A 25,001-nucleotide genomic window follows, 5' to 3' on the forward strand; every position below is an offset into this window, starting at 1 on the left:
ATCCGCTGCTTGATCCTAGAATCCATATGCAGATATGAAGCTGAAATACTGTCACAACTCCTCATGGGCAAGTATTACTTTCCCGGACCAAGATCCTCAACCAACCCAAAACCCACCCCTAATCCACCTGCGACAAGCCATCTAGAAAACACAAGGAGCCAATGCTGACTGCGTTTTATTTAAGCATTATCAAAATGACTGGTGATTTGCCGCCCGCGGCAACTTATCTAGAAGCTTCCATGAGTCATGAGTGTACTGACCGATAAATTACGCAGGAGGCTAGTAGTAGCATAGGGGCGCAACGCCCTATATACTACCAGTCCCTGTTTCGTGTTGCCTGTAAGAGTCCCCTCATGACAGGCCGACCGTGTCTTGCAGAATGGGTTATAGACTAGATCTCACACCGGGCGACCTACTCTACCGTATTCTGCTAACCAAGCTTATATCCCCCCTTTTTATAAGCTAGCCTGTGTCTCTAGCCGTCAAGTCTTTGTCCGACTGGCCTGTGTTTCCTCTAAAGCCTCCCCCCTATTAAGACCCTCTTCTGAGTCACCTGGGTGTACCGGATAGGCCCTTATAGGGGGGCCTTAACGAGTTCTTTAGGCAGGGCCTTAACAAGTTCTTCGCGGTAGCCTTAGGCCCTTAACAAGTCTCGTGTAAAGAGTCTGTAACGCGCTAACCATAACAAGTTCTTATAAAAAGAGGTTCCTTACACACTCGCCGTGTCCCTACGGTCTCAGAGCTAGTGCAAGCCCAAGGGTATCCTGTCGTACGCCTAGGACGCGTCCACATCGGCTGGCTGGGTAAGGCCAGTTTCGGGCCTGGCTACGAGCCAGGAGTTGTACGTCGGGTGGTTTTCGTATCCCAGTTTCCTTTGATAGCCCCCCTAGATGGTAGAACGGGAGCCCCAAGCGGGGGCAGTAAGACTCCTGGTGATGTTAAGGGCGGTGCTTCGTACGCGTCGCAGGTTCAACATCACAGAGTCGCAACACCAGCTCTCTACCATCGCCTCTGCACTTAGCCATCATAAGGAACGATTTCCCAATGATGTTTCCACCCGCGGCGACGTGGACGCGTGCAGTAGGGCTTCGCGGGCACGCCACGAAAACGTATGTATGTATAATCTATTATGGCCATGCACCATCAGGACGCCACGAAAACAAGGGTGTGGCCGGCCATCCTCCCTGCTAGCTCCCGCAAGATGTAAGAACCTTAAAATAGTACCGCCAGTACAAGGGGGTAACATGAACGGGTCAGACGCCCACCCTGCTAGTATGGTAAACAAAATAATCTGGTCCTGCTATGTCACCATGGACCAGCGTGGTTTTCAATATCAATATTGCCAATCAGATTGATCAATATTGTTACTAATCAATATTGGCGAGTATTGGCGAGTATTGGCCATATTTATAATATTTGCAGATCTTCTTGGCACCCCATCAAAAAGTTTAAACTTTAATATCGTACGGATAAATTATTAAATATTATGGCTTCTAAAGCAGACTTATTACTTTTTATATCTATATTAGACTCCCTTAATATAGAGGAGTTGTTAAACTGCTAGTAAAAGAAGACTTTTAACCTATAGATACTAGATGGTAGGGATTTGCGAAGCAAATCCTATCCCTCCGTCGTGCTGCGCAGTAGGGGGTAAGCTTTAGGCAGAGCCTCGTGTAGAGCTCTAGTAGAGCTTCATGTAGAGATTCTCGCAGAGCCTTATGCAGAACCACGTGCGGCGTGCAGGTGTGTAGACGTATAGATGTCTAGACGTGCAGACGTTCGTATAGGCGTTCGTGTAGGCAATTAATTGATAAATCAATTAATTGTAGAGCCGTTCATATAGACGATTATAGAGTCTTCCTAGTATATTAGTGCTGCGTGTTAGTAGAGCCTAGAGTGGAGTGTCGTGTAGAGCTTCGAGCAGAGCCTCGCGTAGAGCTTTTGAGCAGAGCTTGAGTAGAGCTCCGTGCAAAGCCTTGATAGAGCTTCGAGCAGAGCTTCGAGCAGAGCTTCGAGCAGAGCTTCAAGTGGAGCTTTGATAGGGCTTTGAGTAGAGCCTCGTGCAGAGCTTTGAGCAGAGCTCCGATAGAGCTTCGAGCAGAGCCCCGAGCAGAGCTTCGAGCAGAGCTTCGAGCAGAGCTTGGTTGGGGTTTCTCTATATAGACCTTGTATTTAGGCTTGTTTTTAAAGGCCTTGTAAAGGGCTTTATATAGAGCTTTAAGCAGAGCTTTGTATAGGCGTTCGTGCAGGCGTTCGTGTAGACATTTATAGAGACGTTTGTAGAGACGTTCGTATAGACGATTATATGGGCGTTCGTACGGGGCGTTTATATAGGTAATTAATTAATCGATCGATTAATTGTATAGGCGTTCGTACGGGCAATCGTGCGACATTTATAGAGCTGTTCGTAGAGACGATCGTATGGCGACTAATCGTATGGGCGTTCGTACGGCCGATTGTAGAACCTTCCTAGTATATTAGTGCTGCGTGTTAGTAGAGCTTTAGAGCTCTATATAGGGCTTTAAGCAGAGCTTTAAGTAGAGCTTCGTGCAGAGCTTTTGCAGAGTTTTGGTAGGACGCGTACGGTCGCAAAAAATCTAACTACCCTTCTACTGCGCCACTATAAAGCTATTATATAACTAGCTACTTATAGATAACGTAGATAGCAGAGTAAAGAGGCTATATTAGAGATATAGAGCTTTAATTATATATGGTTGTGGTGCAGTTAGGGGTAGTTAATATTTAAATTAATNGATTTTGGTAAGGGAGCGCGTGCTAAGACATTTTANAGTATATAAATACTTCTANANGCAAGAATATATTATAAAACTGCCAATCTATGCCAATAATTTGTATAATATTTATTTTAAAATAAGTATATTTCTATTATAATAATTTTGTCCAAAAATTGCCAATATTCCAATATTAACACTGCAAATATTGACAAATGCCAATATTTTATTGGCCGGATTTTCGCTTATTGAAAACCACGCTGCCTTGGACTCGCTTATTTCTTCATCCGTACTAGCAGGGTGGGCGTCTGACCCGTTCATGTTACCCCCTGTACATACCTGCTGTGAATTTACCGACCATCACATGATGTAGCGCAATGAATTGGCACTCAAGTGATCGCCGTGCAGCTGCAACTCTGCTCAGCCCCGGCTGTGCGCCCGCCTTTGGGAATAAGACGTAGTGATCCGCAGGCTTCCGCCCAGGCAGAGAGTAATGCCGGCTGAAGCTGGCCATCGGCACGTCTGCCCCGCCGCAGCCGTGTTCACATAGCTTGACGAACGCAGCCTTATAGCAGGTTAACCGTCCTCACCAGATCGTGACTTTTTTGCTTGCCCTAGCCTATGCAACTTCTCTCGAGCACTTACATTATGGCTTTACCGACTGTACCACGGAAGAGCGTGTACGTATACAGAGTTTCTTCACCTAGCGCCGTGTTTGTTGATTCTCTGTATTGTTCACAGTACCAACCTCTAGGCACTCGCAGAAGCCCAGTTAAACGACGAGGACAGGCGTAATATAAACTTCAGTCGCCCAGACAAACTCGAACTCCTCGCGGACCTACACGCACTCACTAAAAAGTCGAAGCAAGAATGTATCAAGAAAAGGTAGAAGTACACTCGCAAGAGCGGAGAGACTGTTATACTAAGGGACATATTCGACAAGATTATCAGGTAGATCAACATTTTCAAACAAGTAGGGGATGTTGCGGCCCAGTACGATCCGGTGCATACTGCACTTCCCTAGGCAGGGGTCCGTTTTATATTACAGGTTTATATAACACGGAGCCATTAAAAGAGAAAGTAGCTAAGGCCCGCATAGATTACTGTCAATAATTACAACAAGTTTGGTGGAGTAGTAGAAGGTTTAGCATGGATAGCGGAACTAATCTGTCGCCACGCCGTTCTTAAAGATCTTTATCTTAGACAGACATCTAAAGCTACGGAAGAGCTATAAAGGGCCTTAGTTACACTATATACAGCCGTCTTAATCTATCTAACTAAAGCAAAACAATATCTTAAACAGGGCTCCGCAAGTCAGTACACCTCTTCATAGGTTTGGAATATTAACTAACAATTAATAAACAGAACATATTCTTAAGAGTAGACTCCTTACTAAACCGGAGTTTAATATATATTTAAACGACATTTATATAGCACAAGACGGTATTCGCCAATATATAGCTCTTATTAACAAACATGGTCGGTATAAATGCTATCAAATTACCCCCATATACTAATAATTGCATATTTAAATCATATCTATAATTACGCGGAATCAAAGCGTTTACTAGCATATATTAATACGCCCTTATAAAGGATGGACGAGAATCTAAAGGACATTCAGGACAACCTTTAAGGTAAGTAGTCTACTAATAGAATAAAGCACTCGCTTATGGCCCCTAGCATCTAAGCGCACAGAGATTTTACTATAGGTGTCGCCTAAGCCGTATATTTAATATCACAAGCAAACAAAACAGGGTGTGCTTCCAGGAACCGGGCAATAGCTTCTCTCAGATCCTATCTTTAAGAAATAGAAAAAGGAGAGTGCGTCCTCCATCCTATAGCTTTACGGAATTCCTAGGTCGGGTAAGAGCAAGCTAATATAAGTCATTCGTGCATTAACTTAAAGCCATTATATTAAATATTAACTTTTTCCAGCTCAATTGTAATCAAAAATGCTCTTAAAAGCTTCCACACCAGCTACAATCCGCAGCTAGTCTTCTTTTACTCTTCACGGAACAGTGCTAAACCTAAACATTCAGATCCCACAGCAATACTTACTAGCCTAGCTAGGCAACTGTCTTCTCTAAAACCTAAAAAGCCACTACTAAAGCCTACTCTTAATCTCTATAAGCAGAAAGAAACTAAAGGATTTATATCTAGGTCGCTGCGAATAGAGGAGAGCCGCGCACTTATTATCCAGCTTACTAAGCAGTATCTACTAACAACCATAGTAATAGACGCCCTTAATAAATGCAACCCGGGGAAGCGGCGCGATCTACTTAAGGAACTGGAAAATATTCTCCGGGGGTCCTCTAGGTTAGTCAAGATATTTATCTCAAGTCGCAATAATCATAACATCGTCTCTTGCTTGCAGTACTATCTAAACCTAAAAATCAAGTCTAACAGGAACAGCGATAATATTAGGGTCTTTATAAAGGATCAGACAGAACAGCTTATTAAGAATAGAGAACTATTGCAATATAGTGATTCTCAGACGGAGATAAAGGAGCTTATCGTAAAAAAAGTTATTAAAGGTGCTAGCGGAATATAAGTTTCTTAACTATAACTTAAATTAATAGCATATTAATCTTATTTCTAGGTTCCGCTAGGCAAGCATGCAATTACAATACCTCTGCTCGTTTAATATAGACGCTAACATCCGCAAAAGTCTTGGTCGTCTTCCTCCCGACTTAGATACTCTTTACGCAGAACTTTACAACGTCCTTTCAAACAAGCCCGGTAAATATAAAAGAATCGTTTTCAGGAACGTGCTTAGTTGGCTTTTATACGCCTAGAGGACACTAAAGACCGCAGAATTTCTGGCAGCAGTCTTAACAATTCCACAAAGTAGCGACAACGTAGGCTCTGTCTCTAAAGATCTAGTCCTTAAGCTTTGCAACAACTTCGTCATCTTTAACATCCAGTTAGACACTTTTCATTTCGCCCATCTATCAGTCAGAGAGTTTTTGGAAAAGCGGCAAGAATATATAACTACAGCAACTAATGCTCTAGCAGCGGAAGCATATCTCTGGGACTTGGTCTCCATAAATTTTAACCCTATAACCAACAAGTTTATTTCCACGCATAGCCAGCGTCTAATTACAAAGTCACCTGAAACTAATAGATTCGGCAAATACTCCAATATTCACTAGGCTGTACACTGTCAACTAGCGGCTGATAATAGGAACTTAGGTAAACTAAAAAGCATTTTTCAGTTTTTCGTATCTGGTAATAGCGGTACGCCTTATCCTATTAGACTATAGAGTGTTCGGCTCCCATATTTCTTGGCAAAATTTAACATTATATAGGATTTAAGGGACCAACTAGAAGATACTATAGTAAAGCTAGATTCAGCAGCAGCTTGGTTCATTTTATATGCTTTTAATCTTCCAGAAATACTAGAAGATTTAGAATACGGACCGATTCCACAAGCACACTTCGCGAACGAGCAAGGTCGAAGTCTTCTACATATCTCAGTACTATACGGAAGTTGTCAGTCACTTAAAGTTTTGCTAAACCAATACAGAAATAAAATACAGATTACGGAAGAGGTAGTTAAGGCAGCAGCTAGGAACAAGAGCAGTGGCAAGAAGGTAATAGCACTGCTTCTTAATTAGTGTAGCAACAAAGTTAAGATTATAGAAGAGGTGGTTAAGGCAGCAGCTAGAAACTGGAGCAGTGGCAAGGAGGTAATGGCACTGCTCCTTAATCGGCGCAGCGCCGAAGTTAATATTACTAAAGAGGTAGTTAAGGCAGCAGCTTAGAATAGAAGCAGTGGCAGGGAGGTAATGGCACTACTCCTTAATCAGCGCAGCGACGAAGTTAATATCACTAAAGAGGTAGTTAAGGCAGTAGCTGGGAATAAGAGCAGTGGTAAGGAGGTAATAGCACTGCTCCTTAATCAGCGCGGCAATAAAGTTAAGATTACTAAAGAGGTGGTTAAGACAGCAGCTGGGAACTAGGGTAGTGGTAAGGAGGTAATAGCACTGCTCCTTAACCGGCGCAGTAATAAAGTTAATATCACTAAAGAGGTGGTTAAGGCAGCAGCTAGGAACTAGAGCAGTGGCAAGGAGGTGATAGTACTACTCCTTAATCAACGCAGCGCCGAAGTTAATATTACTAAAGAGGTAGTTAAGGCAGTAGCTAGGAATAGAAACAGTGGTAAGGAGGTAATGGCACTGCTCCTTAATCAGCGCAGCAACAAAGTCAAGATTACTAAAGAGGTAGTTAAGGTAGCAGCTAGGAACAGGGGCAAGGAGGTAATAACACTACTTCTTAATTAGCGCAGCGACGGAGTTAAGATTATAGAAGAGGTGGTTAAGGCAGCAGCTAAGAACGAGAGCAGTAGCAAGGAGGTAATGGCACTGCTCCTTAATCAGCGTAGCGACGAAGTTAAGATCACTAAAGAGGTAGTTAAGGCAGCAGCTGGGAACTAGAGCAGTGGCAAAGAGATAATAGCACTACTCCTTAATCAGCGCAGCGACGAAGTTAAGATTACTAAAGAGGTAGTTAAGGCAGCAGCTAAGAACAAGAGCAGTGGCAAGGAGGTAATGGCATTGCTTCTTAATCAGTGTAGCAACGAAGTTAAAATTACAGAAGAGGTAGTTAAGGCAACAGCTAAGAACGAGAGCAGTAGCAAGGAGGTAATGGCACTGCTCCTTAATCAGCGTAGCGACGAAGTTAAAATCACTAAAGAGGTAGTTAAGGCAGCAGCTGGGAACTGGAGCTGTGGCAAAGAGGTAATGGCACTGCTCCTTAATCAGCGCAGCAACGAAGTCAAGATTACTAAAGAGGTAGTTAAGGTAGCAGCTAGGAACGGGAGCAAGGAGGTAATGGCACTGCTCCTTAATCAGCGCAGCGATGAAGTCAAGATCACTAAAGAGGTAGTTAAAGCAGCAGCTAGGAACTGGAGCAAGGAGGTAATAGCAATGCTCCTTAATCAGCGTAGCGACGAAGTCAAGATCACTAAAGGGGTGGTTAAGGCAGCAGCTGGGAACTAGAGTAAGGAGGTAATGGCACTGCTCCTTAATTAGCGCAGCGATGAAGTTAAGATCACTAAAGGGGTGGTTAAGGCAGCAGCTGGGAACGGGGATGTGGGGGTAATGGCGCTGCTCCTTAATCAGCGCAGCAATGAAGTCAAGATTACTGAAGAGGTAGTTAAGGCAGCAGCTAGGAACGGGAGCAAGGAGGTAATAGCACTGCTCCTTAATCAGCGCAGCGACGAAGTCAAGATCACTGAAGAGGTAGTCAAAGAGGCAGCTTCCAACGAGTCTATAAGTTGTGAGGTGGTTCAACTCCTCCATTAAACTGTTGGCATTAAAGTTACTACTAGAGTAATTAAGGCAACTGCTACTAGTGGTCAGGAACAGACCCTTGGTCTCCTCAATCAGTGGGATAGCATTAGCGATAAAGAGCGATGGCTTAATATCTCACGCCTCTACAATGCCGCCAAAAATGGAGATGCCGCAACTGTTCGTCAACTTATTAATAACGGCATTCCTCTAGACAAGCAAAATATCCGCGGGATAACCCCTTTATGGAGGGCGTCGCAGTCTAGGCATAAAGAAGTGGTCGAGGTTCTTCTCACAACGAGTGTTGTTGATGTTAATGTGCTAAGCACAGCTGGGCAGACTCCGTTGTTCTGGGCTGCAGCGTATGGTCACTCTAAAGTGGTACGATTGCTCCTGGACTATGGTGCTGAATAAAACTACACAGACAAGGACGGCAGATCACCGCTCTCTGTCGCTCAGTTTTACTATCAGGCCACTGTGATAGCTATGCTTATTAGGCACGAAGCCTGCTAGTTACTACTAAAAGACACTTACTGGGCAAATGGACGAATCAAACAGGACATAGAGCTGCTAGAGCACGTCATCAGAATTAAACGGATCTCACTGGCCGAGGACGGACCCCCGTCGGCTGATATTAGAGGATGCGCGTGCATCCGCACTCTAAGCAAGAAAGTTCATTAAACAGCTGGCCGCGACTACAAGTTTTTCTTTCATTTTTACTAATTTTTTAATAGATTAGAAGTCCTTCCCACCTCGTGCACGGCCATACTAAATCCCCTACCAAAAAAAGTCCGTTTTTAACCCTTTTTAACGCTACTATAAAATAACTTAAAAATTTAATATATTATTATTATTGTTCATTCATTGCTTAACGTCTAATACGGATCCTAGCTCGGCCCACATAGACTACTCCGTATATATAGGGGAAAAGTAATATTAACGGGAAAAAACCCCTGGTATATTGGGGGGAGAAAAGCCCTACGAGCCACCTCAATAGGGTAAAACCCCGATTGCCATCCCCGCACATAGCTGGCGGCCCCCTGCGGCTGCTTGACAGCTATGTCCTCTTGACCTTCATTGGATATTAGATCTCCTTAGTAACCACTACATCCTTATAGCTTCTAGCTCAAACTAAAGTTTACTACGTCCTAGCCTAGCTAGGCCTCACTACTTATTAATTGATTACCGTATACTATAGTTTCCTATATCTTAACCGTCCCCTATTTGCTATCTCTTATAAACCGTTGCCATATACGCCCCACCCCAGGCCTATCGAAGGCGTAAGGGGGATTCATCCGTAACCGTAATACCGAAAGGCGGGCGGGATATTATGTGCGTGCTCCGGGTATCTTTTGTGCATGGGCCCCAGCTACGAGGCCCTCTAGGGGTTACCAGTCCGTAGAGAGGAGACCATAAAACCGTACGATCGCTATCTAGGCTGCCAGGCAGTATCGCGCGGTTGACGGCGAGTGACCGCATGCTCCGCGGGCGATTGCCCTGGGGGTTGGGAGGGGGGGGTATATTTGTTCGCTCGTTCGCTAGTGCGTTCGTCAATGTGAGAAGTCGTCGATGCTTTCAATTGGGGGTCGGGGGACGTTGGATTCCGTGTCATATCCGTGAGGATTACACAGGCTTGGATAGGAGTACGTAGCAGTTGTCTACTGCGAAGGGGTACCAGCAGTGGTGGCTTTCGAGATCTCACCTTCCCATGTGAAAACTTTTCACCACCCCACGACGTCTCAACAACCACCAGGTCCCAACTGTACGCTGTGCGGCGTCTGCGTTGGCTCTGCTAAATCCGAAGACCAGCAGGTTCGTAGCCGGCACCTCGTACAGGTGCAGAGTCCGATTTTGACGGCCTTTAATATAGGACAGCGGTGGAGGGACACCCCTACTGATCGAGTTTAGTTCCTTCCTGATTAAGGAAGAATATCACGTGAATTTAAGTTGTTTGCATTTGCCTTACTGTACCTATCCCCACCTCCACCATGGCCCTCAACCCCCCCCCACGGGAAGTTGTACGGCTTTTCGGAGCTTGCAATTGATGATATCAATGAATTTGCAAAAGGCCAAGGCTATGCGGTTGCGACTTTCCGATCTAAAACCGACAGGCAGACACCACCGACTGTGCACAGGCGTGGGCGCGGGCGTGCTCGCAGAGGGAGTTCGTAGACATTAAGTAGAGGTAGCAGCACCCAAATGAGTTCACACGGCGCCTCACAGGGTACTGCGTAATCCAATCAATCGGCTCAAGAGCAGGTATGGGGGTTACAGGTGGTCCAAATGATGGTAGAACTTAAGATACTATTGGAGGTGCCTTGCTCGATATTGGCGGTGATATTCAACAGGCTTTTAGAGGCCTAGGAGCTCTGCCCTTTCACCAGGACTTTGCTAAGGGCTACTTTAGTATATTCTAACTTTAATTTAAACTCTACTAGCTGTACTATAGTTAGAATCAAGACTTGATTGATGTATTACGGTCATAAAAGTTACATTTTAATAATTTAATTTTCGCGTGCAACTTAAATTCACGTGATATTATAACTTAATCGGGAAGGAACTAGACTCAATCGGTTGGGGGTGTCCGTATATCAATTAGGGGGTCACGCGAGTGACAAAAAAAAGACAGTAAATAAGCGAGAGTACCCTAAAAACTCTATATATTTTATTATACATTTTGCGGATACAGAGCACTCTATACTGTGCCCTGTCCCTATACTTCTTAAAATAATAAGCAACACCTCTACTACGAGCAGCATAAGTTTAAAAACACTATACAGCGCCGTAGAAGGCCCGTATTACTGGCGCGATCGAGTTTAACCACGCGAGAGGCTTCTAGGGCCTTAACAATAAAGTCTTTAATTACTATAGCTGCTTGAAGACTTCTAGCTATCGTATTCTTAGTAGTAAAAGTAGTTAAACGGAAAGACGACTATAAATTCCGGTGGTAGGCGATAAGAACGTAGATCTCGCGATTTTGCAGTCGCACTTTTTCTGTCAATCGCGTGGGGGTGTCCGCGTATCAATTAGGGGTGTCCCTCCACCGCTGTCCTTAATATACTATACTAGAAAACTTTAAAAACTTATAATTTGGCGTGATATAATCGCAAAGAGAACTGACAGAGAACCTTATGATTAATAATATTAGATCTGATTAAGGGCGGTTTCGACGTACTAGATGAGTAGTGACTGCTTTGTGCAACGTTATTAATGATTTTTATGGTCACTGGCACCTCTATGGCTACAGAGAAGCATTGGAAATTTGAGTTTTATGAAAATGGATCGAAGGAGACCAGCTCTGCCAGCTAGACACTGAGTATCGGGAGTCCACTATCAAGGAAAGGAAGAAAGACTGCCTAAAGCTACTTACTACCTGATCCAGCTATCGAACCTCCAATAGTGGTACAACAAGGTTACCGTGTGTCCAAAGTGAGCTCAAATCCTCGAGCAGACGATCCAAACTGTACAGTTTCAGCCTTAGGCTCAGGCTCCGGTAGTGGCTCTAGAACTGTCATCTCCCCTAGCGGAACAGGCGCAATTGAGTCGGTGTCCGACTCTGAACCAACTGGTATGGCCTCGATCTTTGGAGCTTGTTGATGTATCTCAGTCTTCTTGACAGTGGGCGTTTTGGTGAACTTCGAGGCTTGGGGTTGCTTCGAAGGTGGCGTTTCATCGTCTTCCAAATCCAGCATGACGATACGTCCGTCCTCTTCCTCATCCGATTCATCCTGCGGCTGATCGTGCGAAGCAGGAAAGAAATTCTTTGGTTCTGCGGCAAGCGGAGTTCGTGACATAGATGGCATTGCCTGCGAATTGGATAGCTCATGCACTGGAGCTGGACGATCTGGTAGTTCCATTTTGCTTGGCTTCCAAGGAACGTCCTCTTCCTTTATCTCTGTGTTGATCTTTCCCTTTTCTCTTCTCTTCTCTTCCTCCTCCTTCTCCTCGGCGACCTTGAGTGCTGTCACCTGCTCCTCCACCTGCTCCGCATCTACGTCCTCAAATCCAATCCTTCTAAGGATGGTTCCGACTAGATATCGGTACCGGTTATGCCCTGTGACGAGTGAACTCATATCAACGTTCTGAATCCCATATACGCCCTTCACCTCTTGCAGACCAGCGACTCCAAGTTGAGCCTTGCTTGTCCTGTAGAGGAAGCCTAGGATGAAGTCTTCGGTGCTGTAGACATTGACGACCCTCGCAGAGACGACTGCCCGGATCCGCCGCCAGGCGCTGCTATCGGAGGGAGTAGGCGCGCCCATGAGGACAACAGATTCCACTAGACCAAACGCATTCTGCTCTGCTAACTCCAGCAAGCAGGAGTATATGACCCGAGCACCTAACGAGTATCCTACTAAAGTCACCGGCCTCTCGCCCTGAACTTTGCTGATGAGAGCGTGAGCGAGGACCTTCCCAGCTTTATCACTCCTTGCCACGGCCACTGAAAAAGGATTATCAAGCACGCTTGCTATCTTCAAAAGTCCAATTGGCCATAAGCCAGCAGACAGAGCACCCAGGAGAGTCCGTCGGACTATCTCAAATTTAGCACCTTCCCAAGCATAGCTTTTGAGGACACCTGTGAGCGATGTTCCAAGGCGGAGGAGTGCGTCAAGTTCCCAGCGGAGAGCAAAGGGCTCGATTCCGGAGCGATTTAGGACATCCCATGGCTTTACCACATCAGAAGAGGAGTTTAGCCAACCGCTTATTCCGATGGCGACACGGAGCCTGTGCTGTTGCTGCTGCTCCGGATCCTGAAGAGAGAGGACATCGGCGCGTTCAGTGGGGTATTGACTTGCTGGTTTGTAGGAAGCTGAATGGTATTATTAGTTATGCTAACTTATTAATAGGGCTCGACTACGCATGGCGAGCCACGTATGGCTATGCGTAGCGGGAAAGGTGCATACCACGTATAGGGATGAATCGAAAGTCTTCTACTTCTTTCGCGTACTGGTCCATAATTCGTCCTGTCATCTTTCCACCGTACGCCCCAAACAGCGTTCCCACAAGGACGCCACTACCTGCAAGAGCACCCAGATATCCGGATATGACTGTAGCACCTAACCCTAGTCCTCCCATAATCGTACCGACACCTGCGGCAAGCAGTGGCGCGGCTAACCCTCCAGTCACGCCAATGAGTACAGCACCACCAACAGTGGCAAGTCCAACTTTCCATTTTCGTGCTGCAGAATCATCTGCGGCTTTCTTTTTAGTCGACTCGTCAGCATCCATGTGCGATGCAGCTGTAGCAAGGAGGCCCTGAGCTACCGATTTCTCGTGTTCCGCTAGAGTATCAACGCTAAGTTGAAGGCTTGACGCGAGATGCAGAAGAAGGACCCGGGAATGAGCGGGATAATGTTCAAGACTAAGCAGGAGCAACAGGAGGCAATGGAGAATGAGAACACGTTTCGGCTCATCAAACTGGGCGAGGCGGGTGAGGACTGGAGCATAGCTATCCTGCTGGTCTGGGCTATTTTCTTTATTCTGATCTTGATTCTCTCCACCGTCTTCACCCGCTGCACAATCCCAGTACTGCCTGTCTCTTTTCTGCTTCTCTGCAGCTTCTGCAACCTCTTTTCGTTTTGCTTTCGCCCGACGAACAACCTCCCCTCTTACGGCCACTACATCGCATATCCGGTGCATAACTCCAGCCCTCCACTTGTCGAAGAATGTCAGGGCGGCTCGCCGCAAACCCTGCATCTGCGCCGAGGATATCTCCCTCTCTCTTTGCTTTCTTGCTCTTTCCGCAGTAGCAGCCGCATCATCTTCTGGGCTGTCGAAGCTGATCAAGTTCTCTCCCGCGGGAGTCGGGCTTGGGAGGGGGCTTGGAGTTGCCGAGGAGGGGCAGTTGGTTTGCGAGGCATCAAAGGTCGCGGCGAGGTCACTGCGCATTGCATCCGTGCAGAGCAGCACGAGAAGGGCGAGCTCGGTGCGAAGGACAGGCGTGTCTAGGATAGAGGTGAGGGAGGCTCCATCATCGGCCTTTGCAGGGGCTTGAGCGTCGGCATTCGAGGCCCAGTTCCCTAGTTTAGAGAACATTTTGTGGGACAGTACAGCTATTCCAGGGGGAAAATAATGGTTTGGGCAAGCTTGGTGAGTGGGGGAGGTAGTGGGGAGAGAAGACGTTCAGAATCTTCGTATCCAGGTGTTGCAGCAAGGATCCAGCTCCATCCGCGTGGAGGCTGTGCCGCAATCGCATAGAAATCTCAAAATTGCGCGAGGAAATGGATTGGTGTCTTTTGGAATCAAGAGGGATGTTGATTGGCTCTGGATGTATGGCTGTGGCATGTTTGTGTATTTGGACACGAACTGTCTTTTGATGCAGGGATCAAATAAGTCGATCGCGAAAAAACGTGAGAGCGCGATATTAAGTTCGGCTGTACGGTTACTTAACCCGACGGATTGCTTTTGCAGGGCTCCGGGACCGCCAAGATATCTTGCATCAATCTTCATGTCAAACTTGTCTACCTCTCTTTTCTTGCTTTGCCTAAACATTGATTTCGAGATGGCGATATCGCCAAACTGTTCTGTTATCTGCAATTTATACAACCATGGAATGTACCCTGGCACATTCTCTTTCGACCTCGGCAGCTTTGGTCATCGCCGAGGGACGAGTAATCCCTACTGAGGCCCTCACCATGTAGCTTTATAGCTCCTAGATATATGCCTTCAATTTACTTACCTCCCCCTCTTCCATTTATCCCCGCGAACCGTTGCCATCCTCTCTATTGCCTCAAACATGCCTCATGAAACCCTCACCCGCTCTACAGTTGCGTCACACAACACTGCAGACTCCCTCTGGTGCATAATCGACCACAAAGTCTATGACCTCTCTGACTTTCTAGACGTCCACCCTGGCGGCTCTGTTGTGCTCGAGCAGGTCGCAGGCACCGATGCCACCGAAACCTTCTACAACCTTCACCGGCAGGAAGTACTGGAAAAATACTCGCCGCTCTGCATCGGCGTGCTCGAGAACGAGAAGCCCGAAGTGATCGTGCCAAAGCCAGGTGATCTGAGTCCGGTGCCCTATGCGGAACCACTCTGGTTGCGTCCGCAGTTCAAAAGCCCGTATTTCAATGATAGTCATCGCAGACTGCAGAAGGCCGTGAGGGAATTCGTAGATACGCATGTCACGCCTGAGGCGCAGGTCAAAGAGAAGGACGGCAGTTACATTAGCCAGGAGCTCATCGATCGCATGGCGCGAGAGCATGTCCTAGCGATGCGACTGGGTCCTGGAAAGCACTTGCACGGCAAAGTACTGCTCGGAGGTGTGAAAGGCGAGGAGTTCGACTACCTGCATGATTTGGTGCAGACGCAGGAGTTCGTGAGGAGCAATTCAAGAGGCTTTCAGGATGGCAATATGGCGGGAATGGTGATCAGTTTGACGGCTGTGCTGCAGTGGATGGAGAATAAAGAAATTAAGAATAGAGTTACAGAGGAGGTACTGTCAGGGAAGAAGAATATCTGCTTAGCCATTACGGAAGCTTTCGCAGGAAGCGATGTTGCCGGGCTTCGGAAGTACAGCAACTAAAACGCCAGACGGAAAACACTACATAGTCAGCGGCACGAAGAAGTGGATTACTAATGGTATGTGGTGCGACTACTTTGTTACTGGCTGCAGAACAGAAAAAGGATTCTCGGTTCTGCTCATATCAAGAGGAGAAGGTGTTGAGACGAACCCGATCAAGATGTCCTATTCCGCGGCAGCGGGAACTGCATTTGTTGAATTCAATAATGTAAAGGTTCCGGTGGAAAATCTTCTTGGCGTTGAACACGACGGATTTATCGTCATCAGTGAGTGGTGCCGACAAATAAGCTTCGAATAACACTGACACTTAAGCAGTGAGCAACTTCAACCATGAACGGTTCATGATGTGCTGTGCCGTGATAAGACAGTCCAGGACCGTTGTGGAGGAGTGTTTGAAATGGTGCAACCAAAGAATAGTTTTTAAGAGGAAGCTCATTGAGCAACCGGCAATCAGGCAAAAGTGAGTGGAATTGAGCTCTTTCTCTTCAATTGATTGTTAGGGGAATCCTTTCTTTGCGAATGCTTCCCAATATGGACTGCTGCAGTTCTCTAGCAGCACCCCGCAGCATCACCCCACAAGAGCAGCTCCAAGTGTTCTCCATGGATCCGGGGGCATCTGAATATATGGACGGCATGCCTCAAGCAACTCGTTAGGATACTCTAGCTGACTTGGGACTTAGACTAGCGAAGATGGTTTCCCACGTTGAAGCCAACCAAGCCTGGCTCGAGCAAATTGCATACCAGATGTGTTCGATGAGCTACGCGCAACAATCTAAATTACTTGGCGGCCCCATTGGACTTTTGAAGTCCTTTGCTACCAGGTCAGCGCACGAAATTGCTGACGGAGCGGTCAACATCTTCGGTGGACGCGGTCTAACTCAAACTGGCATGGGAAGAGTAGTGGAGCAATTCCATCGCACATATAAATTCGATGCGATTCTGGGTGGTACAGAGGAAATATTGGCGGATCTGGGGGTGAGGCAGGCGATGAAAGGCATGCCGAAGAGCATGCTCTAAATGTATTTGCTAGAAGTTGGATTTATATCACATAACGCCGTATGCGGGCTCGGATCCAGCTAGCAGGGCGGTTAAACAAGTCGGTTGGGAAAAAGCAGTGCTTGTACCAAAACAGTCCCTACACGTGTTGAGGTGGGCATGGTGGACATGGCGGACAGGCGGATATGGTTTCATGTACGGGTAGTGAAGAGCGGGTTGCTTGTCGTGCTTGTGCATGAGAAATCCGCTCTCGGCCTCGAGATCGTCGTGGCCTTAGTGAACCACCAACACAGCCGATACGTGTCAAGACGGCTGGCACTAGGGAAAGCGGTCCGGAGGCTGAGGCCAAAGCCAAGAGCTGGGGAGGACAATGCAGTGCTCAGGAGAAGTCACTAGCAGTCATTCGCAGTCACTCGCAGCGGATTTTACTTTGAGGTCAGCGTCGACGGGCATCATGTGCCGTGCCGAAATCACAACACCAGCGCTGCAAGAGGAGCGTGAGGCGCTAGACGGCGCTTCGCTGGCTGTTCCTGCGGCACTGAATGGGCGCATGGCAGCGGTTGGAAGCCCGCAGAAGGCCTAGATTGTGCCTAGCATCCTGCGAACGCTGCATGGGCCGCTGGCTACAAGACAGCCATCCGCCGTCACCAATCTTGTCATCATTTTGCCAGGAACTCATCCACCTCACCCTTTCGCCTTGCGCCGATTCATCCGCACGTCCCAACGCCGCGCCATTTCTGCTTATTCGCTCCTACGACCTACATAAGCCCGAGCTTGCCACTTGATTTTCTCTTGCTCTATATAATTCCATTGCTGAACAATCTCGACCCGACGCCGCGACTATCTCTGTCTTATCCGAATATTGTCTTCTTACAAAGCACCGGCACCCTGTCGTCGTCGCACAATTGTCCTGCTGCCAAAATGCGTTCCGACAGCATCTCCTCCGTCGCCTCGACATCCTCCCCAGAATTCGAAGAGTCCTTTCAGATATTCGTAAAGAACATCGCCGGCGACAGTAAGGCACCTCTCACATCCTGCTACCTAGAGTTCCATATACTAATCTTTGTCCAGCAATACCACTCTCCATCCCAGCAAACACCTCAATATCAACTCTTCGGTCGTTGCTAGCTCTCCGAACCAACCTACCATTATCAGACCTACGTCTCGTCTTCGCCGGCAAGCACCTCTGTGCGTCGGAAAGCACACTCGCGGACTATTGCATCGCACGTAACTCCACACTACATCTCGCCCTACCGCTGCGTGGTGGCATGCCGCCCAAGAAAATCCGGTGCAGTTACAAGGACTGCAGAGATGCGGCGCAGCGCATCGTCGGCGACTGCGGCTTCTGTTCGGGTCACTTTTGCGGCAAGCACCGGCTGCTAGAGGACCACAAGTGCGAAGGACTCGAGGACTGTAAAAAGGAGAGTCATGAGCGAAATGCGGATAAGCTGAACTCGGAAAGGACGGTGGCAATCAAGGGAATATAGACATAATGCGAAATTTCACTGCAATATAGCATGGGGATCTGGACGGTTTGGGTGGGAGAGATTTATTTTTTCATCTATGAGCGTTCTCGGGTTACCGGCGTTGGTCTTCAGGGACTTCTTTTGATCCCTTGTCCTTGCTGCTTGCTGCGGCTCTTATTTTGACTCATGTTGGTAGAGCAGCTGAGCTAGGGTCATGAGCTGGGTTTTGGGCTCGTGCAGTGAGTCTTTGATGCCTGGCTCTATTGCTAGCTAGCTAATATTGATACATCCTCTTCGAAGCGTACACTTTTTCCCTCACAGCCTTGCGCTTTGAATACTTGCACGCTCGGGGTGATTGCTCGGTTCCATTATGCTTCAAAGTTATATTATTTCGGGCCACCCGAAGTATTGAAATACATATTTTAATATTTTGCTCTCAATTGAGACAGGCATGGTTTGCGATGAGATCCTGCCTGGTCACGCGATCATGCAATTACCCGCATTGTCGGATACTTCATGCATCAACGCTTCCTAGCCATACGCTTAGGAACACGGCAGCAGTACTCCGAATTTGGATATTGATTGCTAGGATTGATGCGATAGGGCTGTCCGTCCTGCGCTTCTAGATTTTCTCACCTGCTGTACGATGTTGATCTCTGGCGGTGGAGGCGAATTGAGACTGCAAGCTTTTGTTTTCTGATGATGGTACCATCGAGACATGCGAGGCTGGATCTGGCCAGGAAATAATTAATGTGTCGCGAGATGAACTGAAGTAATATACTTCTCCATCTTCTCTGTTAATGCCAAAGAAATCCCTCGGAGCAATTCGGCTTGGAGGTTGGTAAATCCCTTGGAGTGTCGCCATCTGCAGTCTCACTCATGCTTTTCTCCGGGCTTGTCCGGTTGAATTCAACACCGACAACTGACAGTGACAGCCTTGTGCGAATTAAGGCAGCGAAGGGTAGGAGGCCTTTAAACGTTTATTTTCGCAACGCTGAGTACTACTAACTCCATTAGGATGTTCATCGCCGCAAAGCGGCTGTTCTCGACCCACTGATTGCCAGGAACACCTTCCTTGGGCTTGCTGGGAGAGACTGCAGGTATCGACGATTACGCAGGTCCTTTTTTTTTGTGGAAGGTTTGCCTTCGACAGATGTCGCTGGTGAAAATCCGAAAGTCCGAAGTGGCACAGTACACCTCAGCCGCTGAGTAAGACCGACCTCTGCTTGTTCATGCTTCATACTCCATACCACTGTCGTTAGGCTTCCAAGCTACGTATCTCGCGCATCTCGTTATGACGTTCTTTTGACTAGATGCGCAGGTTGCCACCGAGTAAATTTCGGGTATGAAAAGCCTCCCCTTTTGAGAATAGCGAGGGTTTTTTTTTTCACTCTCTTCGCTTAGTTCGTTTTTCTCGTTTTTCCGCTCCTGCACTACGCAAATCTTCAGATGCATGTAAGAGCCCTCCGAGACATAATCCAACCAAGCCCTTTATTACAGTCTCATCCAAAGCATGGAATGGCTTATATTTCAATGCCGGAAGCTAAAATGAAGACCACAGTGGTATTGGTAGCCACGGGAATAATGTTCTCACAATGTTCTGGGTTTAGACCACGGATCAACCTATCAGATACTGACGTTAGATTTTGACTTCTGAAGCATGTCAGCGGGATCATGCCGTGCCTGACTAGACTGCATAATCTATTTTGCGGTTCTGACGACTGCTTAAGTTTCTGCCATTAAGGACCTATGACACACGTTGGTACGGCTGCAGCAGGCACGCCTGCTATGTTGGCATGCGTACTATGCTACCTCTCATATGAGTCTTGTCATTCACTAAGAAATTTGATACATTAGGCCTACCAATGAGCAGGTGTGCCACGGAAGGAGAGTAACCCTCGAAAGTTTGTTATAATATCTTCGGCTCCATATCCTCTAGGACATTCTTAGTATTACGTGATAGCTTGGCATTGTCGCCATAGACCTTAAGTGATTGCATATCACCGCTAAGTCTAAATTATTCAAGAAACAGGCTCGATGTTTGCCGTGCAGTTCTTCAAGTCTTTTCGAGTTGCATTGCGAGTCATGATTCTATAAGATCAATTTTATAAGATTATCATGATGTGCGGCAGTCTTCTATGCGCGTGAAGACTTCTAGCATATGTTATTTCATCGTATGATCTTCAAATTCGACTTTCTTTACAATAGTCGGGCGCTGAGAAGGCAGTTTTTATCTTTCGCCCGTACGGCACGAAATTTAATTGTTTCGTGAACTGTGTATCCTTTTCAAGTTTGACTTTTATTTATGCGTGGTTACTTTTGCCTCAACGATTTGACTTTCTCAGGACCTCCAGGATTTCAGTCCCCCAATACCCTTTCAATCTTTCTAATCTTCAAAAATATCACACTTCACAATCCTTTTGCGCAGAGGAAAGGCTTCCGAAGGCTCTAATTAGAACAGCCGTCGGTCGGGAGTTTTCGAAGAAACCGACTCTCTAAGCCTGACCTTCCTTATGCCTAAGCCAAATTGACCTAAGAGTTGGCAGGCCTACGCTTGCTGGCTAGGATGCTTCTTCCTAATGTTCAATAGCTGGGGCTTGTTATTGGTTATGGAGCCTTCGCATCTTATTACCTGGGTTATCCTCTCAAAGGGAAAGATCAACTGCAGCTGAATCTTATCGGTTCAACTCAGTCTGGTTACTAGACCAGGGATGGCTTGTTTTTTCATTGCCAGCTCTCAAGGTAAGGCTCACTTGTTTTAAATGAGAGCCGGATTTTTGGAGCTAATATTAGGATATGTAGTGTTGTCTACCTGGTTCATACATCGAAAGGGACTAGCGATCGGCGTCATAGTGTGACATGACACTGCGTCTCGACATCTTAAGATTCGTTCCGAAACATCGCATGGAATACAATAACCGATATTCGTACTATAGGTGGTGTGGTATGCCCTGTGATGACAAAGTATCTCATCACGGCGGTGGGGTTCAATAATGCAGTCAGACTCTTGGCCACAGTCATTACAACTACCTCTATTTTCTCATTAGTATTTGCCCGACCAAATCCTGAGCATTCTCACCCCGAGACGGAACAATGGATAAAGTTAGAGACATGGGTTGACACCGAAGTTTTCAAGAACAAGGCATTCTGCTGGTTCATGATCGCCATAGCCTTCCTCCGTTTCGGCTACTACGCCGTCTTGTTCAATTTGAAAGAAGTAAGCATACCTTAATTGGAAACGCCGTGTCACCCTTTAAGATCCTAACGAGTTATGTCTCTGTAGTGGGCTTCGGCACTAGAGACGGCCATGACAACCTCGGCGCCCCCTTTCCAAAAGACGCCATCCAAACCCTCTGGCTCCTCAGCATACTGAACGGCTCCAGCACCATTGGCCGGCTGCCGATGGCCGCATGCAGTATGCAGCGACCGGTCCGTTCCCTTGCCCCCCCCCCCTTTTAGCCCCCACCAACACCTAAGCCTATTCGACTAACCCAACTCTTCACCACCCTCGACAGCTTCGGCGCCCTAAACATCCACATCCTAACCACAACGCTCTCCTCCCTACCGATCCTCCTTCTCTGGACCCTCGCCTCCGCCATCCTCTTCGGTAGCGCCTCCGGCGCCGTCATCGGCCTGCCCCCGGCCTCCGTCGCCCACATCCTCGCCCCGCGCCCCGCGCAGCAGGCCAAGCTGGGCCAGTGGACCGGCATGGTGTACAGCTGCGCGGCGGTGTCCGGCCTGGCGGGCCCGGTCGTCGTCGGCCATCTCATCACGCGCTATCAGAGCCATGTGCCCGTGCAAGTATGTAGCGGGGTGTGCTTGATGGCGAGCGCGGGCTGCATGGTTGTTGTGCTGGGGTATTTGGGTGCGGGAGAGGGGAAGGGCTTGAGGGGGAGGTTTTCGTGGGGAAGGGAGGGGGAGGGGGATCGGTAGCGTGGCGACTTCGCGGGCGGCCTTGCTGTATGTTGACCCGGCTGAGGAAGAGGAGAAGAGTGATGTGGAGGCTGTGGAGAGCAGGAGAATACATAATGTTTAAGGGTAGATGGTCGATTACGCTGGGGGTCACTCGTTCTTGTTCTGATCAGCGCTGGATCGGGGAGTTACAGCGGTGATTGTCTGGACTCTAGACTCTGGGTACTTTGTAGGATAAGTTGATTCTGGCGTTACTGGATCGGGAGTTTTTTTCTTCACGTTGTCTATGAGATACCAGAAGAGAGCGGACATTAATTCTTTATGAAAAGCACTTTCTTTGAATGGTTTATTGCTTAGGGGTATGGCAACGCGGGGATGGAAGATCTGTACTCTGAATTAAATGCGTATTGAGATGACCGCCCTAACAACCGTGTACCCATAGATATGCTATGCTCTTATCCACACCAGATACAGCGCGATGCAGCTCAGGCGCCTCACAAACTACGATACCGGAAAGAGAAAAAAAATCCCACAAAAAAAACCACTATTTACTGAACGCTGCACGTTACTAACGAGAAGGAACACCTTTGATGCATATTTCAATGACAAACTCTTCCGTATTACCGAGTATTCCAGATTCAGGATTAAGCACAGCACAAGCGATGTAAACACCTACGTCTCCCGCCCTCGACTAGGCGTCTGCACTCCTGGCCTCTCCATATGACCTGCAACCTCCAGAACACTCATTGCACTCTCTCCGCCCTCCTTCACGGTCATGCCCATCATGCGTCGTGCGAGTTCCCGCTGCCCGTTCTTGATGGCATTCTCTTGAGATGAACCTGGGGTTTCCGGCGCGCTTGCCCCGCCATCTGCATCGGAGTACGAGTTTGGTCGAGAGTGAGCGTCAGTTTCGGATTCCGTGAGCTGCAGCCAGGACACGCTGGTACACCGTTTTGCGAGTCTCGTGGTGGTTTCGTCGACGGGCGCAAAATGTGTCCCACTTACTGTGAGTAGGTGTAGCATTTTGAGGATTTCGTCCCGTTTGTAGTGCGGCGGGCGGTGGATTTGGCTGTTTGCTAACAATGGATGGAGGACTCGTAGATAGGTGTGTCGCAGAGCGGCTGCAGGAGGAGAGTCTGAAGGTAGGTCGAGCAGGTTGCGAAGAATTACGTCGAGTAGGACGTGCAAGTCATTCGTGTAGAAATACTCGGCCGTCGAGTAAGACTGAAAGAGGAGATAGAGGAGCTTAAGGATTAGCAGTTGCAGCGATGTTTCGGATTCGCGGTTCAGGAGCAGGATGAGATTGCAGCCAAAGGTCTTGTAAGTCATGCCATGAGTTGACAAGACTTTGATTACGCGGTTGGTTATGGATGGTGACGGGGGGTTGTTGGGGGTAGGGGACGTAGACGCCACCATGTATTGCTCGTTTAGGACCAGCTAAGTGTTGTTAGAGAGCAACCGATACAAAAGGTGAGAGCATATTACCAGAACACGGATTACGGGGTAATGGTAAGGATCATTAACATCGTCAGAGACTCCTTCTATGATCTGAAAGAGATAGAGAATGAAGGCATCGTCCACGGACGCTATCGATGTTCTTATTAGCATTTCCTGCGATCCTCCGTTGCTGTAGCATATAGCACCAGGGCAACTCACTTAAATCTTCCCAGTTTAACCGTTGTATCCGTGACATCTCATACATGAGCTCTAGCATTGACTGATGCAGCCTTGTCTCTTCCTGAATTTCGTGCTTCTGTATTAATTCTACTAGGCGTGGGAAGGCGCCTTCGGCCTGCATCATCTCGAATGTTTCGTCATTATTGCGACCGTCAAACAACAGGAACGCTGCAGTAAGGTGAAGGGTAGGTATATCATCCTCCTGCCGTAGCGTTAGCTCGGCCATGAAGCGCTGGGAGGTTGGTATGTACTTGGAGCAAACAGTATACAATCTGCCGCCTGACGTATTCCTTGTGTGCGGTGAACAGAGGACCCTGTATAAGGCGGTAGGAACATTTTGCTATGTCATACTCGGACTGCAAGTATTCGGCTGCGGCGCGATCAGTAGTGCACTGGTGTTGACCAGCGGTAGCGGCAAAGGTAACGGATTCGGGTATATGCGTACACTTGAATTTAGTGGTGAAGCTCAGGTACGAGCGCAGAGCATTATCTATGAGCTCGTGGGTCTGGCAGCTCGCCGAGACAATGTCGTCGAGTTCTGGGCAGTAGGCGTGGGATTAGCACAGATGCACGAGACGGAGGTGGGTGAGTGGGGTGTGGGCCTTGATGAACTCACCATCCCAGAATTGCTGCTCATTGTCAAGGCTATACGACACCTCAAACTCCATGCTGGGGCCGCCGGATAAGCAATAAATGCATGGTCTTGGAGGGGCTCGCCGGGTGTTTTGAGCGCGCTGCGTGGCAACTCGTGGGCGTATGGTCGTCGTGGTGGAGTGTTGAACTTAAAGATGTCAGGAACACCAGGTACGCGAGCATCTGAATGCTGATCTGTTTTGCCATTCAACTACTAATCACACGACCTCACTCTAGCCTATCTATATTCTGCTGATGCTGACTGCCTTATTTTTGAAGTCTAGAATTACATACAGTCGTCTTAATTGTCTAAGCTTGAGGCACTGCAGAGACATCTCAAGCAGACGCAGCCTCAAATGCTATCAAGGCGAGAACGAATATCAATAGCCCAATACGCCAGGAAGTGCCCCGTAACACCAAATTCCCTCCATCAATGCTGTCGTTTAACTCCACAAATGTACACCCTCAATAATCTTATGGAAACCCAAAACCTCCAGGAAATTGAAACCCGCCTGCACCTTGCTGGAATTTGAAGCCTCCCCCGCCACCACCGGGGAAGCCTTGACCCGGCCCTTGTCGGAAGAAGAATTGTTGACCGCCCTGGCCTTGTCCAAACGGAGAGCCATGGAATGGGTTGCCCTGCTGTTCTGGATTGTTTGGATCGTCGCCATTATCAAATCTGGCTTTCAGCTCAGGATCACTAAGAACCTCGTATGCCTCGTTGATAGCGGCCATCTTCGACTGTGCTTCTTCTGGAGATATGCCT

At 47.7% G+C, this 25,001-nt stretch overlaps 6 protein-coding genes across 6 annotated transcripts; 3 read left to right on the forward strand and 3 right to left on the reverse strand.

Moving 5' to 3' along the window:
- Positions 1 to 11,439: 11,439 nt before the first annotated feature.
- K441DRAFT_536770 (DUF726-domain-containing protein) lies at positions 11,440 to 14,062 on the reverse strand (the record flags this gene model as incomplete). Its single annotated transcript, XM_067642437.1, has 2 exons — positions 11,440 to 12,836; positions 12,931 to 14,062. The coding sequence occupies 2 exons, from the start codon at positions 14,060 to 14,062 to the stop codon at positions 11,440 to 11,442; spliced, it is 2,529 nt and encodes an 842-aa protein (XP_067509172.1).
- Positions 14,063 to 14,398: 336 nt separating this feature from the next.
- Positions 14,399 to 16,931, forward strand: K441DRAFT_702526 (acyl-CoA dehydrogenase family protein). The gene is made up of 4 exons (XM_067653407.1): positions 14,399 to 15,541; positions 15,585 to 15,817; positions 15,867 to 16,011; positions 16,232 to 16,931. Exons 1-4 carry the CDS (start codon positions 14,763 to 14,765, stop codon positions 16,566 to 16,568), a joined length of 1,494 nt encoding a protein of 497 aa, XP_067509173.1. The 5' UTR covers positions 14,399 to 14,762; the 3' UTR covers positions 16,569 to 16,931.
- Positions 16,932 to 17,050: 119 nt separating this feature from the next.
- On the forward strand, positions 17,051 to 18,426 carry K441DRAFT_651829 (AN1-type zinc finger protein). Its single transcript, XM_067647258.1, has 2 exons — positions 17,051 to 17,562; positions 17,619 to 18,426. Exons 1-2 carry the CDS (start codon positions 17,469 to 17,471, stop codon positions 18,032 to 18,034), a joined length of 510 nt encoding a protein of 169 aa, XP_067509174.1. The 5' UTR covers positions 17,051 to 17,468; the 3' UTR covers positions 18,035 to 18,426.
- A 2,453-nt stretch (positions 18,427 to 20,879) lies between these two features.
- Positions 20,880 to 21,388, forward strand: K441DRAFT_651831 (uncharacterized protein; the record flags this gene model as incomplete). The annotated part of the gene is made up of 2 exons (XM_067647259.1): positions 20,880 to 21,230; positions 21,297 to 21,388. Exons 1-2 carry the CDS (start codon positions 20,970 to 20,972, stop codon positions 21,384 to 21,386), a joined length of 351 nt encoding a protein of 116 aa, XP_067509175.1. The 5' UTR covers positions 20,880 to 20,969.
- Positions 21,389 to 21,416: 28 nt separating this feature from the next.
- Positions 21,417 to 21,929, reverse strand: K441DRAFT_157425 (uncharacterized protein). Its single transcript, XM_067640232.1, has one exon. The coding sequence runs from the start codon at positions 21,781 to 21,783 to the stop codon at positions 21,469 to 21,471; it is 315 nt and encodes a 104-aa protein (XP_067509176.1). The 5' UTR covers positions 21,784 to 21,929; the 3' UTR covers positions 21,417 to 21,468.
- Positions 21,930 to 22,417: 488 nt separating this feature from the next.
- Positions 22,418 to 24,406, reverse strand: K441DRAFT_157431 (uncharacterized protein). The gene is made up of 6 exons (XM_067640233.1): positions 24,219 to 24,406; positions 24,048 to 24,140; positions 23,854 to 23,972; positions 23,582 to 23,804; positions 23,411 to 23,511; positions 22,418 to 23,362 (listed from the first exon to the last, which is right to left on the reverse strand). Exons 1-6 carry the CDS (start codon positions 24,268 to 24,270, stop codon positions 22,598 to 22,600), a joined length of 1,353 nt encoding a protein of 450 aa, XP_067509177.1. The 5' UTR covers positions 24,271 to 24,406; the 3' UTR covers positions 22,418 to 22,597.
- Positions 24,407 to 25,001: the final 595 nt, after the last annotated feature.

This window comes from Cenococcum geophilum (genome assembly GCF_001692895.1).
Source record: "Cenococcum geophilum 1.58 unplaced genomic scaffold K441scaffold_3, whole genome shotgun sequence".
NCBI lineage: Eukaryota > Fungi > Ascomycota > Dothideomycetes > Gloniales > Gloniaceae > Cenococcum > Cenococcum geophilum.